General features: G+C 45.7%; 1 protein-coding gene across 1 annotated transcript in view; it reads left to right on the top strand.

Annotated features, from left to right (window-relative positions):
- POMT2 (protein O-mannosyltransferase 2) overlaps positions 1-14,152 on the top strand; it is a 48,960-nt gene extending 34,808 nt beyond the window's left edge. Inside the window, exons 16-21 of the mRNA XM_073349282.2 lie at positions 3,423-3,494; positions 3,779-3,838; positions 4,045-4,150; positions 6,801-6,941; positions 7,937-8,048; positions 8,674-14,152. Coding sequence (XP_073205383.1) covers positions 3,423-3,494; positions 3,779-3,838; positions 4,045-4,150; positions 6,801-6,941; positions 7,937-8,048; positions 8,674-8,779 — 597 coding nt within the window. The 3' untranslated portion in view covers positions 8,780-14,152. The remainder of the gene's footprint in view (positions 1-3,422; positions 3,495-3,778; positions 3,839-4,044; positions 4,151-6,800; positions 6,942-7,936; positions 8,049-8,673) is intronic.
- Positions 14,153-14,414: the final 262 nt, after the last annotated feature.

Genomic DNA, 14,414 nt, shown 5'->3' with positions numbered 1-14,414 from the left:
TAGTTTCTCCATCTGTAAAATGGGGATGATACTGACCTTACAAAAGACTCTGAGGCTAATGTGGTGTTTGCAAAGCTCTTTTGAAATGAAAGGGGCTCTAGGAATGCTCAGTAACATTATTAATACTAATAATTTCCATGGCAACCAGTTATAATATTGTTTTAGATAGGGAAATATCAACATAACTGTTTCCATGGAAATAATTTTCTTGTCTTGAAATGAGGACTCTTATTTCAGAGTGAAGGAAAACCTATAGGAGTAGCTGAGTTCTTAAATAGCTAAGATCTGGCTTCTTCCACACATGTTCTCAGCAGTAGAGAATTGGGGAAGAAAAAACTAGAGAATACTTGGTCTTCGTAGTAACCTGGGAAACATTCACATTTGTGTAGTAATTTTAAGCTATAGGTATCCTCTAGGACAGAGGTGGGCAAACTACGGCCCACGGGCCACATCCATCCTGCAGGACTGTCCTGCCCGGCCCTTGAGCTCCTGGCTGGGGAGGCTAGCCCCCAGGCCTTCTCCTGCTGTCCCCCCTCCTCCGCAGTTATGCCGCCACGCAGGCAGCGTGGCTGCCTCCGTCCAAGTAATGGGGCTGCGAACTCCTGCCACTTTGAGCAGCATGGTAAGGGGGCGGTGGGGGGGTAGATAAGGGGCAGGGAGTCCCGGGGGGCAATCAGGGGACAGGGAGCAGGGGGTGGTTGGATGGGATGGAGGTTCTGGGGTGGGGGGGGGAAGGTCAGGGGACGGGGAACAGGGGGGGTTGGCTAGGGCATGGGAGTCCCAGGGGGCCTGTCACGGGGCGGGGTGTGGATAGGGGTCGGGGCAGTTCGGAGATGGAGCAGGGGGGGTTGGATGGGATCCTGGGGGGCCTGTCAGGTGACAGGAGTGGGGGGGGTTGGATAAGGGGTGAGGTCCTGGGGGGCATGGTTTGGGGCTGGGGGTCCCGGGAGGGGGCGGTCAGGGGACAAGGATCGGGGGGGCGTTGGATGTGTTGGGGGTTCAGAGGGGGGCAGTCAGGGGGCAGGAAGTAGGAGGGGGTGGCTAGGGGGCGGGGGTCAGGCTGTTTGCGGGGGCACAGCCTTCCCTACCCGGCCCTCCATACGGTTTCACATCTTGATGTGGGCCTTGGGCCAGAAAGTTTGCCCACCCCTGCTCTAGGATGCAGCTTCTAGAGGATGACAAGATCATGCTCTTTGATTGACACTCCATCTAGCAAAAGGCATTGAGGATGACCAACATTCACTGTAGGAGCACATGTGTGTATATATATTCATGCACAAATCTATGTACACAAAGTATCAGGTGGCAGAGGGAAAAACTCCTATAGTTAAGTGATACTTTCGATTATAAGACTTTTTTCAGTTTGCAAACTTTAACTGTTTTGGCTCAAATTTTCCATGCCAGCTGCCTGCCTTAGGTTGAATTTTACTGAAAGATTTCAGCAAAAGTAATTCAGCCATTTCTCAGAAGTTTGAGGGAAAAAAATATTTTTTCCCCATTTTGCAAAAAACACAACAAAAAAACCCCTTAAAATCATTTAATTGAGAGGCAAATATTGTCTCCATCATTTGGAGCAGTGACTTGAAATTTAGTAGGGGGTTTGTTGTCCTGGTGTCCGGGATATGTCTGTTGCTGTCCCCATGAAAATCACATCATGAGGTGGTAGGGCCTGAGCAGAACTTTCCATGCAGTTGCTCCTCCGGGGTGCCAGGGGCTGCTGTGGCACTAGGTATCAGTACTGAGAGGAGGTAGACTCTTTCTCATGTGCTGGTGCCCAGCTGACCCAGGCAACAGGGAGGAGAAAATAACCTGACTGATCTGCAGATGGGTGAGGATCCAGACCTGTGGGGGTTTGTGGGGAGGGAGACTGAGACAGGGGTTCAGAGAGTAGCAGGAAGACTGGGATGAACAGCAATGGGATGGTAGGAACTGGGATGAGCAACTGTGAACTGTGGGGTGAGGTAATGAGACATGGAGCTGAGGGGTGGTGGAGCAGGGGGAATGGAATGGGTCAAGGAAGGCAGTGGGGAGCCAGGGATGAGGACAGACAGGAGGGGCCAGAGGCAGAAGGGGTTAGGCTTGGCAGGAGCAGATACAGAATGGTCCTTAATCACTAGATTCCACTCCCCTCAGACCCTGCATTGGAACCCAGGATTCCTGAGTCTCAGCATTCCTCTGCTGCCAGCAATAGCTGTAAACCCACTGGCAAAATGTGTGACTCCACTCCCCCTAATGGCCAGCTTCAGTGACAGAAGTCCTGTGAAAAACATATGGGATCATGTAATTAAAGAGATTATTGTAATGCATATGCATAAGAGGCCTGAATGAAGGTTGCATAGGCAACATTAATTCTGGCATTTCCTGAATTTTGAGTGCTTGACTGTGTACTATTCTTACTGTAGCTTTCTGTGTGTACTTTTTTGTAGAAACTGTGAAAGGAGAACTGTTTGAAAACCGATTCAATGCTTTTGACCAAATTTTCAGATCACGGCCTCTTATATTCCATGTCCAGGTTTTCATTTCTGAGGTTCTGTACACTTGGATGTGTGCATGCAGATTAGGGCATTAGATAACCAGCTAGCCATTTTGCTGGTACAAATAATCAGGCATGGAAAGTTGCTTGCATACTTTTAGAGGATGCAGACTCCAAATCTAATCCTTTATTTACTATCAGGTGTTAGCTGCTTCACAGGTCACTGCTTCATGTAAATCTTGGGCCAGGTTTAGTGCTGGCAGTTACTGTGAAGCTCCTTCCCCAGCCCCTTCTCTCTCTAGATGATATAGAGCCTAATGCTTGGTTTATATCTGGATTTTAGTGGGAACGTCTCAGATTCAAACCAATATACTTTACCTGTGCTCTGAAGATGGTGGGCTTACTTCTTGTTGTTTAACAGCCTTAGAGCAGAGTTGTTGTCTTTCCAGTGTGTGTACAATTGGTGCAATTAGAGGGAGAGGCTCCCAGATACAAAGCAGTGTATGTGGAATGGGGACCTAAGCTTGGTCTCTGATTCTGATTTGTGGGTCAGCCTGGCATCTCTGTATCTTACTGGTGTATGAAGCAGTCCCCAGGAAATTTTTTGCCATCACTGCATGCTGGTGTAATGAGAGAACAGAGTAAGGCCTTTGTAATTGCAAAGGGATGTGACTTGCAATAAAGTGAAATAGTTGTGGGGATTTTCAGGAGCTCATCTCCTGCAAAGTAATGGGCTTGTAGGAGCACTAGCAAAGCCTGACGTTCAAATCTAGGTGCTTCTGAAAAGGCTTAACCTTCCTAGGGCGTTTGCTTATGCACACATGTGAAAATATCAGAAACAGGATTATTCTTCCTATGCCTCAGAAGCCCTTCCTAGACAGAGAGCTGCCATGCAGGACTTGCAGCACAACTGCCTATTGACTGTAATTTTCTTCTCAACCTCCTATAGGGAAACAGTGGTCTCAAACCAAAGGAGAATGAAGTCACATCCAAGCCTTGGCACTGGCCCATCAACTACCAGGTATGCTGACAAATCCACCTTCCTGTGTGATTGTAAGTGCTTTTGATAGGGGTATGGCAGAGGGCAAACTGCAGAGCTGTGGGACTGCATCTCTTTATTAAAATACATGGACTACACTTCAGCTGCTGTTGAAATAACCCTTTTGTTGGCACGAGAAGGAACTTCTCACCTTTCTCACTGCTGACTCTCTGTGGGAGCCTCAGTGAGTTTGAAGGTTGATGTGGGCTCAGTAGACACAAACCCATTTTAATTTCCTCTGATACCCTGTCCCTGTTCCTCCTCAGGGCCTGCGTTTCTCTGGAGTCAACGAAACAGATTATCGAGTTTATTTGCTGGGGAACCCGGTAAGTGGGGGATTTTTGCAAAACAGGTGACTTCTTCCTTTAGCAAATATTTAGTTTTCTCCTGGCTTTCCCAGAGACAGTGGCTCCCTGCCCTTCCTCTTCTCTAGCTGCTTTCTTCCCCTTCTCTTCTGTGTTTACAGTTAGCTTTCCATCATGTCTTATGCACTCTGCTACTTCCATCTCCTCCTTTGCTCTTTCCCACACAGGTGGTCTGGTGGCTGAATCTGGTCACTATTGGATTGTACCTCCTAATGGTAACTTGCGCTATTGTGGCCATGAAGAGGGGAGTTCAGCTGACAGCTGAACTCAAAGGTAAGTCCAGCTCTCCTACCCTACTGCATTTCTAGGCTTCACTGTTGTGATGGTTTGTCATCCTGGTTTCCTGTTGCAGGAAAGCTCATTCTCTCTCTGCTGTGGAACATCAGACCACATAGAAATTGAACAAAATGTGTTCAAGAGGAACATGACAGCAATGAGTACAACTATTTAAAATGTATAATGCTATAGAAATGCTAAATCTTATACTTGGAAGGATGTAAATGCCAAGGAAGGGGAGAGGAATTAACAGTTTTTTCAGGCTGTAAAGGGCCATTATGAAAATCTTTTCTGACCTCCTGCATAACACAGGGTATAGATTTAACTCTGATATCTCATCTAGCCCAACACATTTCAGTTGAATTCAAGCATATCTTTTAGAAGGACATCAGCCTTGATTTAAAGTCTGTTTTTAAGAATTGTTCATATTAGTCCAAGGGGTTGTAACTAAGAGGAGTGGGATGAAATTAAAAACCAGGTAAATTTAGGCTAAATATCAGGAAAATCATCCTGACACTGAGATATACAAAACTATGGAACAGTCTTCCCAGGAAAAATGCAGGAAGCCCCATTCCTCGAGTCATGTAAAACTGGACTGGACAATGCTCTAGCAAAAATCCTGTAGGGAGCAATCCTACATTGGCCCCAAGAGGGATGGATCAACTGGATCCCTCTCTGGTTCATGGCTGTGTGATATGTGCTGTATTAATATTACACATCTGTGTTGAAAGGAGAAATGCTAGCTAGTGCCCATTAGGGAGCTGACAGAGAGAGAGGGTACTAGGAGGAGGATATTAACAGCCCTTTCTCCTTCCTTAGCCTCTTCCATCCACAGGTTACAAAGCACTTCACAAACCCTAAGGAATCCAGTCTCACAACATCCCTCTGACATAGATCAGCGTTTCCCCCATTTTACAGATTATTGGGTAGGAAATGAGGTACAGAAAGGTGAAGTGATTTTAGCTAAAGTCACTGAGGTTACGTCTACACTGTGATGAAAGACCCGTGGCATGGCTGTGGCTGACATAGATCAGTTCAGGGGTCAAAAAATTGCAATTTAAAAGTACTGGAGCCCAGGCTCTGACACCCTGTGAGTGGGGAGGGTCTCAGAGCCAAAGATTCAGCCTGAGCCCAAATGTCTACATTACAATTTTTAGTCCTGCAGCCTGAGCCCTGCAAGCCCAAGTCAGCTGGCCCAGGCTCAGAGACTTGGTACTTCACATTTTTTATCGCAGTGTAGACATACCTACAGTGAGTTATTGACTGAGCTGGAAATAGGATCCAGGTCTCCTGCCCTGTTCCCCTGGTTCTAAATACTAGACCACATTCCTTTCCAGGGAATGGGCTAACAGTGGGGATCAGGGTGGCTGTCAAGCTACTCCAGAGAGAATCCTAGAAATCAAATCCCAGTATGCATCCAATGAAGTGAGCTGTAGCTCACGAAAGCTTATGCTCAAATAAATTGGTTAGTCTCTAAGGTACCACAAGTACTCCTTCTCTTTATTCATTGAGGAAGACACTATTGGTAGGTATTTCTGTGTGATACATTTTCTGCATGAATAATACAGGTGGGATATTGTGGGTAACCTTGTGTTACCTGCACAATCTGGGGCACCCTGCCTGTACCCTACTGAGGGCTCAAGGTGTCACCCAGTCAATTTAGGCATGCCCACCCTTTCCCTTCCAAGGGTTCGGGGCATAAGTAACCTACTCTTACCCATGCGGCTGAGGGAGAAACCTGGTCAGGTTAAGTACCTGCCTTTACCCACAGGGCCAAGAGCTCTACGAGTCTGCAGGACCTTTTCCCAGTGAAAGAGCCTTACCCTGCTGTGCTCTAAACATCTATTTATTAGCAACACACAGAGAATACACATACCAAGCAAATCTATTATGCTCACCACTCCAAATATATAGACAAATTTTACCCAATGGCCAGTCAGGATCCACTTGTCTGGGGGTTGCCAGCGATGTCTCTGCATGTCACAGTCATGCAGAGGGTACAATGTCTTGCAGTTTCTTGTTGTACTGCAGTCCAGAGTTGATTCCCAAAGAGTATCGATTTTCACTTACATTATATAGGTAAAACTAGCTATTTCCTATCACATTATCCCACACCCCCAAGTAACAAAAATTGTAACCAATTACACACTGGCACCTATGTGTCCTCCTTCCTGCCTGCATTTTTTACCTTTTATCTTTCATGTCCAAATTGTAACTTGTGACCTTCTCTGTTTGTGCAGGTGGTCAGCATAAATTTACTGATCAAAACTTATCTTATGCCATTTGTTAAGTCTCCCTCTGTATCCTCCCTAAAACTTCCCAGTGCCCGGGTGTCTCTACTTTAAAACCGTGGTGGTTAACACTCTTGTTAGGGACATTCCAGAGGTGGGGATGCTTTATCTGCAGCAAATCATTCTTTTTTGTCAGTTTTAGTGCTGATCTCCCTGAGTTTCATCCAAGGCTGGTTTAATATGGGGAGGGGTGCTGGGTTTGATTAGATCCCAGGCCTACACTTGGAACGTAGACCTGCTAAGCCTGTTCCTACCAATCTTACTGCTATTCATACTCTGCCTCCTTGGTGCTGAGGTTTGAAAGAGTAGCCAGGGTTGTGAAGTTTCATCTACTGAAGTGTGTGTTTGTGTTTCAGAGCTCTCCGAAGTCTTGCTACATAGTGGAGGGAAGATCATGCTGGGCTGGCTCCTCCATTACCTCCCTTTCTTCATGATGGGCAGAGTCCTCTACTTTCATCATTATTTTCCTGCCATGCTTTTCTCTAGCATGTTGACAGGTAAATACTGCAAAGCAGAGACCCTGAAGGTAGAGGGGAATAGTAGGGGAGCTGAGTTGGAAGGGGTATTTTTAAAGTGACATAACTAAGAAATCAAGTTTTTTCTTTCGGATCTCTGGTTCAGGGCTAGTGCTTGGACATGTATACTGGTTCAAAAGTGTTTTTAACCCTAGCTGCTTAAGACATCGAACCCTATACAATTGTGTCATTTGGATTACCATCTTGATTTGACCTCCGAGAGGCTGCTGTGCTAATGGATAGGGTATTGGACCGAGATTTAGGAGACCTGGCTTCTTTTCCATGCTTTGCCACTTTCTTGCTATGTGACTTGGGTGAGTCATTTCACCTCCCCTTGACTCTGTTAGATCCCTTTCTGTATCTTGTCTGGTTAGAGTTCTTCAGGATTTGGACTGGCTCTTACTGTGTTTTTGTATAGTGCTTTGTAATGGGGCCTTGATCTCAGCTGGGACCTCTAGACACTACTGTAATACAAATGATACATTAAAATAATCCATTTCAATTCCAACATTATTTTTAGCAGTCTCTGTCTTCAGACCACTAAGATATAAAGCTTTATGGCTCTGTAAACTGGAAGTCCCTGTTCTCAAATGGTATAAAGCATTAATCACTGACCCTGGTAGTACATGAGCCTTCAGCTACTAAAATCATGTTGCACTTGAAATAGAGGGGGCAGAAGAAGCAAGATGGTAATTGGAATTATGTAATTTTGCGGTCTGATACCTCTGTCAGGACTAATCTAAAATATTTTATTCCAGTGGGAATGTTGGGAAAACCAAATTTCTAGAGATAGAAAGCTTCATTTCTTCTGCTAAGGGTCAATAAGAAATCAGACTTTTAAAAACAGAATTGATCCTTTGTTCATATAGAGCTTTATCAGCATTCGTTTATGACTGAATGTATCAAATATAGCCTGCATCTGTCTCCTGGCTTCCAGCATGGTGTCTCTAGTTATTAATTTTATTATCTTCTCCTAGGAATTACATGGGACACATTGCTGAAGTTCTGTGCTGGGCGCCTGTCCTGCTCCGTGGGGAGGAGGGTGTATACATATGGGACTCTGGCACTGATGCTGCTCATTGTGTACAGGTGAGAGAGAGCCAGAAGCTGAGCTGCTTCTGTATGTAAAACAACATCGGCTGTATCATGGAAGCGTTGGCTCCTTGACACATGTTGGTTTTAACTTTTCACTCTCTCAGCTCCTTTCCCCTTTTTGTCCTCTGCTAAACTCTCGGATAGCAACAAACTCAGCGCTGAACCCTTCATATGAACCAGATTCAGCTTTGACAGCTTTTGTCTATCTCCTGGTAATGAGTTTGCAGAAACCTTTTCATTACAGGCAGTCTCTTTGTTTAACCCCGGAGCTCAGTTGGTACAAATGCTGTCAGGTGGACTGGCTCCCTTTTTCCCCACCGCTCAGCAGATACAGACTCTGATCCCCACCCCACATGGTGCCAGACCATCGATCTATGCTATACTTTAAAAATGTATTGATTAAACATGTTTATAGGCTTCCCAATCCCATCCCACCCATGGTAAGGCCACGAACCTGGCTGTATTAATGTTGTTGAGCAGGAGGGAGTGGGCCTCAAATGGAATCTAGAGCAGCCCAAATGGAAACTCCCATAGGTAATCCACATGACTCAGCTGTTTCTGTGACCTTGGTACTGAGCAGTTAATCAGACCTTGACAGGTGTGTTGATCCTTTCCACAGCTTCTACCTCTTCCATCCCCTGTCCTATGGGATGGTGGGACCTATGGCTTCAGATCCCAACAGCCCAATGGCAGGACTCAGGTGGCTGGAATCGTGGGAGTTCTAGAGCCGGCAGGAGCCTGAACAAGGGAATAAGAAACACAAGAACTATCAAGTGTCAAGCTGATTCATGGGTACTTTGAGGCAAATGGCTGTGAAGCACCACTCTGGAGAACTCTGGGGAATCTGCTCCCCATAGCAGTCCACTATCTCATCACTGATTTGCATAGTCTGAGTCTTGGCAGAGGGTGACCACAAGAAAGACCCTCGGAGTAAGACTCCAGCCATAGGTCCAGTAGATTCCATTTCTGAGGCCAGCTACTGCTCAGAAAGAAGACCTGGGTCCTCCGAGCAATGTGTCTTAGAATTCTTTACAGTCATGCTTTGGCCTGTCCAGCAGCCACACTGGTGTGATCTGGAGGATGTATGTGTTTATATCTGTTGGAGGGTAAAGTTGCACACGTCCGTCTTTTTGTCTCTGCTCATATGAAAATCACTTGATTGCAAGAAAGAACTGACTATAGAAAGCACAGTGTCCTGAGACATTAAGGATCTTTTCATATTTAATAACTTTTATTGGTGATGTTTTATATATATTTTGGAGAATGTCTGGGGACCGCCCTGTCCTAGCCATTTGCATTTCACTGATCTGATGCTGTGTTTCTAATACCTGGCCGAACTGAAAGTCTCTCAGTGGCTTGAAACCTCCATAAGCCATTGTGCCTTGCCTGTCTCCCAGGCCCTTTGCAAACAGAAGAAGTGGAGATGGTTTATACTTGCATGTCCCCTTGCTTTCAGGCCACCTGTAACCACTTATAATAATCACTGTGTAGCTAACTGGCAAACCTCATGACAGCTCAGAGCCAGACAGTTCCAGTTCATCAGTCTTGCACTTCTGTTAGAAGATGCTAAGACGCTCCAAAGATAATTGCAGTGGGAGCAGCAGGTTTCTTTTATTGCTTGTCTTGGGTTCTTTGATGTAAGGGCCAGCCTCTTTGGGGATGCACTGATAGGGAACCCTTGCTGACAGCTGTCATTCATCCTTTAATACCAGCAGTTCTACTGCCAATAACGGCTTTGTGAGAGGATGCTAAAGCTTAGCGGTCACTGGACTCTGCAAAGCCTGCTGCTAGTTCTGGGGTATTTAACCACTAATATTCCTCTGCTGAAGGCAGTTTTTTTCCAACAGGAAACTGCACTTCTTGTTACTATGATAAACTGCCAGGCAAATGAGAAGCGGGGAGTGGAGGGAGAGAGAGAAACCAGAACAAAAACTCTTTGCTTGTCTGGTGAAGAGAGCTCTCTGATGCTGAATCGATCCTTTCACAGGCAGTGGGGGTGGATGGGAAGGGACCTGGTCCTTGAACAGGTGTGGGGAAGCTTTTTAATGAGGTATCTATTCCTTTGTTCCTTTTGTTCCTCTTCTTTCCCCTCAGTTCACTACTACTGCCCTGTAGCATCCAAAACAAACTGTCTTGAGTCCCAGCTGTGTGTGTCCTTTGAGGGAGCAAGGTTTGCGAGGCAATTTTTCATATGTATCAAGGAGATCAAGCCCTTCATTTCAGATTCCCTGCTTTGCCTCTCAGTCCTGCTCCTGAATATGTATTGGGTGAGTATCAGTAACAGGTGAGTGTGTCTGAGTTTATAGATGAGTTCTGCTATACTCCCTCTCCACTCTCCATGGATTCTAATGGGTTATCTGGAACATGAAAGGCTGTTGGTATAGAGATAGTGCTAACATCTCCAGACCAGGCTGGATGGCTGTGCTGTATGCTGGGCTGAGGCTCAGTTCAGACCTGCTGTCACTTTAATAGGGGAAATGTAGGAATGTTCAGTTAGGCAGCTGCTTGCTATTGTAACATGCTGGCTCAGTATGTCATATCCGCCTCCAGAGGCCAGTCCACATATAAGATAGGAGCCTACTACTGGTACTAGCTCAAGTGGTTTTGGCCTTTGCCTTTGCCTTTGCTAAAGATTTTGAGTTAATCACCTGCTGACAGTCCATGGTGGGTCATTACTGTAATTAACTGCTGGGTTTGAATATCTCTTTCTATTTACTGTGGTAGGAAGTGCTCCCCCCTGGCTTAGTCAAGGCTGCTCAGAGATGATATGTAGGAAAGAAGGATCAGGGAGAGTATTGAAAACATCACCAAATCCTGTTTAGTTTGACATGTGGAAAAACAGCAACGGATTATAAACAGGTGGTAATATGATAGGCAGGCATTACACTGCCTTATTTTTAATAATGTTATTGGGTATCTTCTATTGCCAGTAAGAACATCAGCTTAATACTGTGTTGTCATGAGAGTAGATTTTTCCTGCAGAAGTCCCACTGCCAATGGGAGGAAGTGCCAGGGGCTCATGTAAGGGGTGGATTGAGATGCAAAATACCCCCAAACACTGAAGACCCAGTAATAATATATAGACATGAACGGCAGCAAACCAGTCCCTTGCTACTGAGAAGTAAGAAATCAGTAGGTACCTATGTAGGATGGTCCCAAAGGTGGTTCACACATCTTTGCTATCATAGGACCTTTTAGCTAAGTCAAAATGTTGATTTAGCAACCTCTATTGCTGAGGAAGTGGAGCAGTAAGAACTTCAGGAGTAACATGAGAAAGCTGGGCCTCTCCTTGGTCATTGTTCCTGTCTCCTCTGCTGCACTAATAGGTCTGCTTCAGATTTGTGGGGAGCTTGAGTTGGCTAGCTGAAAACACTACCTGACTCACTCTCCCTTCCAGCTTTTTGTGCCCAGGTCAACTTCAGTTTCAGTACAAACAAGAGGCTGCTTGTCTTTGGTGCTGGGAGTTTGGATGCCTCTCACTGGAAGTTTCTGACTGGCAGAAGAGCTAACCCACTTCTTGGCCCCTGTGCATCCCACTGTCCGCATCTGAGGACACACCAAAAAAAAAAAATCTAGTTGTCCCACAATAATGAACAGCCCATGACCAGACTCTTGAGTTAGGGTATTAAAAGGATTGCACTTGGACATTAATAACTAGCTTTTTAAAATGGGTACAGCCTGGGGGGGTTCATCCTCTGAATTCTAAGAGCCAGGTCCTCAGCTGGTGCAAATTGATATTGTTCCCTTGTCTTCAGCAGAGCTATGCTGTCTTACCCTAGCTGAGGATCTGACCCTAAATATCTATTTCTTGAAAAATTCACCAGGCCATCACTGAGAACAAAACAACAGTGTGTTTGTGAGACCTACAAAATCTATTAATTTGTGCTGCTTCTACTGGCACTGCAGCAGCATTTAAGCTAGGACACACTTTCCAGAGCTGTGCAGATTTGAAGCAGTGGGTGCAGTGAAACTGACCCTTGTCTTGAGGAGGGAGCTATTGCTCTACATTGCCTCTGTTTAGTCAGAGGTCTCCACAAGATCATCTGTAGACTTTCTGCTTGGGTTCTAGGTCTTGATAAACACTAGTTCAGTTCAGTCTGGCATTCCTGACTGTGGAATGAGCACTGGTTCATCTTGAGGACAAGTCATTTGTCCCCTTCCCCAGTCATGTGGAAACAGCTAGCGGTGCTTTCACAGGCCAGAAGATGCTGCTGTCTGGAGCAGCTGCTCCCTGTGAGGTTTCCCAGGCAGCCATCCATTATTGTTGGGGAGGTCATCGAAGTCAATCTGTGGAGCCAAAATGTAAACATCTGCAGGCTTCAAAATTCCCATTCCTGCTCTTTCCTCAGATTTATACTGTAAAACTGTTTTCACTTCTCCAGTCTTTGGAGGATACAAAGAAGGGCTTGAGTTCAGCATATCCAACTTATTTTAGGCATTCCATTTACCTGAACAGAGGTTCTGTTGGCAATCACTGCAGGGGCATGCATGCCCAGTCCAGCAGCAATGACTGAATTAATTCCACAGAGCTAGGAGCTCATGTCTCTGGGACAGAGTTGTGGTCCTGAAAGTGCCTTTGCTGGGGCAGCCCTGGAAGACTCGCAAATAAACATGTCTGCAGTTCATCATCACTATGTGATGCACCTATCCCCAGATCCGCTAGCAGGAAAGCCAGCATCAGTCTTATCTGCAGATAATTTCTTTTGAAGCCTTAATTGAATGGTTTGTTTTACTGACGCTCAGAACAAATTAATATGATCCAGCTTTTTATATCCCCTTCTGCCCTTCCCCCCCCCTCCCAGAGTCCTGTACTCCTTTCTAGGCTGGTCCACTAATAACTGAGCTCTTTGGATGTGCATCCAGTTTCCAGAAGAGCCTGGACCAGAGTTGGGCTGAGCTGCCATGTCCTCAAGGCACAGAATGCCTGGCAAATGCACTCATGGCAAAGGCCTTGTAATAAAAAGCTGTAATAACTGACTTCTTTAACTGCATCAGCAGAGAGAGTTCAAAGGGTGGGACTCCTGCCGACTGTCCCTCTTGTTTGTGCCTCTGGGGGTCTCATCCAGTGTTTTTCAGTGGAGCTGAAAGGTGTGCCTGTATTTTCTTCCAAAATCTTCCTATTCATAACTCTCAAATGTTGGCAGACCTGGTGGCTTCCCTTCCAGGGTCATGCCCATGTGACTTGGTCTCTGGAAGCAATAACCAGCAGTGGGTACATGAGCTGTGTGCTATGCACCACTAGAATACCCCTTCTTTTCTCTTATGTCCCTGCTGGACCCTGAGCATCCTTCTATGGTTGCCCTGTATCATCAGCTGGGGCACCTGGATGGGACTTCCCCCTTCAGAGCAAATGACCCTTCCTAACTGGTCAGGTGTATGTCATGGCGGGGAGGGAGCTGAGGAGTGTTAGAGCATCATAAGGCGCTTTCTCCTTGAGGGGGGAAAGATAGGAGATGATGCTATGTCCACAACATGCCCAGCCCCTTTAAGCAGCCTTGAAAAGCAAGAAACCAGGACCGAACTGGATCTGTCTCCATGGCAGTAAGCCAAGCCATATGGCTGTCCCTGTGTTACTTTCTTTCTGAAATACACTTCATACTCTGTGTTTGGGGGTCAAGGGCTACTGACTGTTGCACATACTTTTTGGGAGGGAGCTAAGGGGGGATATTATACTGAAGGCGCCATTGCTATTTTATTTATGTAGACTCCTAAAAGTTAGGCAGGCAGGTTTACCCTGTCATATTAAGGGAGTGATCTAGGCTCTATCCTGGAAAATATACCCAGAACTGAATAGAAGTTTGGAGGTAAAGTGATGATGGGCTTCTTTTGTGACCCTATCCTTCCGCATTATTAACCTTACTAATGCTGCTAATATTAACGTATTTTGGTTGTTTTTGTGTATGTCTCTATACATGTATTATTTGACTGCTGGCTCCTGATTCTCTTCAATTGCAGAGCAGCGTGGTATACTAAATGCAGTGTAAAAGGATGGGAGAGAGCTTCCCTTGAACTAAAAATGGATTTTGTAAAGAAATTCACAGAAAATCAGAGGTAGAGTTTGGACTTTGGTTTTGTAATAAATAACTCCTTCTTTCAAAGTCTTGTTCTTTTCACTTTTGTATTTTTATTTCCCCCCTTTACACAGATATAAAGCTGTGGCATGAAGTTTAAATGAGTGTTACAAAATAGGGGCTAGACCAGTTTCAGTGGTGCCATGCGGGGGGGAGAGATAGCTCAGTGGTTTGAGCATTGGCCTGCTAAACCCAGGGTTGTGAGTTCAATCCTTGAGGGGGCTATTTAGGGATCCGAGGAAAAAACTGGGGATTGGTCCTGCTTTGAGCAGGGGGTTGGACTAGATGA

The sequence above is a fragment of the Lepidochelys kempii genome, chromosome 6 (assembly GCF_965140285.1).
Source record: "Lepidochelys kempii isolate rLepKem1 chromosome 6, rLepKem1.hap1, whole genome shotgun sequence".
Classification (NCBI taxonomy): Eukaryota; Metazoa; Chordata; order Testudines; family Cheloniidae; genus Lepidochelys; species Lepidochelys kempii.
The sequence above is the reverse complement of the archived record's forward strand: the minus strand, read 5'-3'. Positions and strand labels throughout refer to the sequence as shown.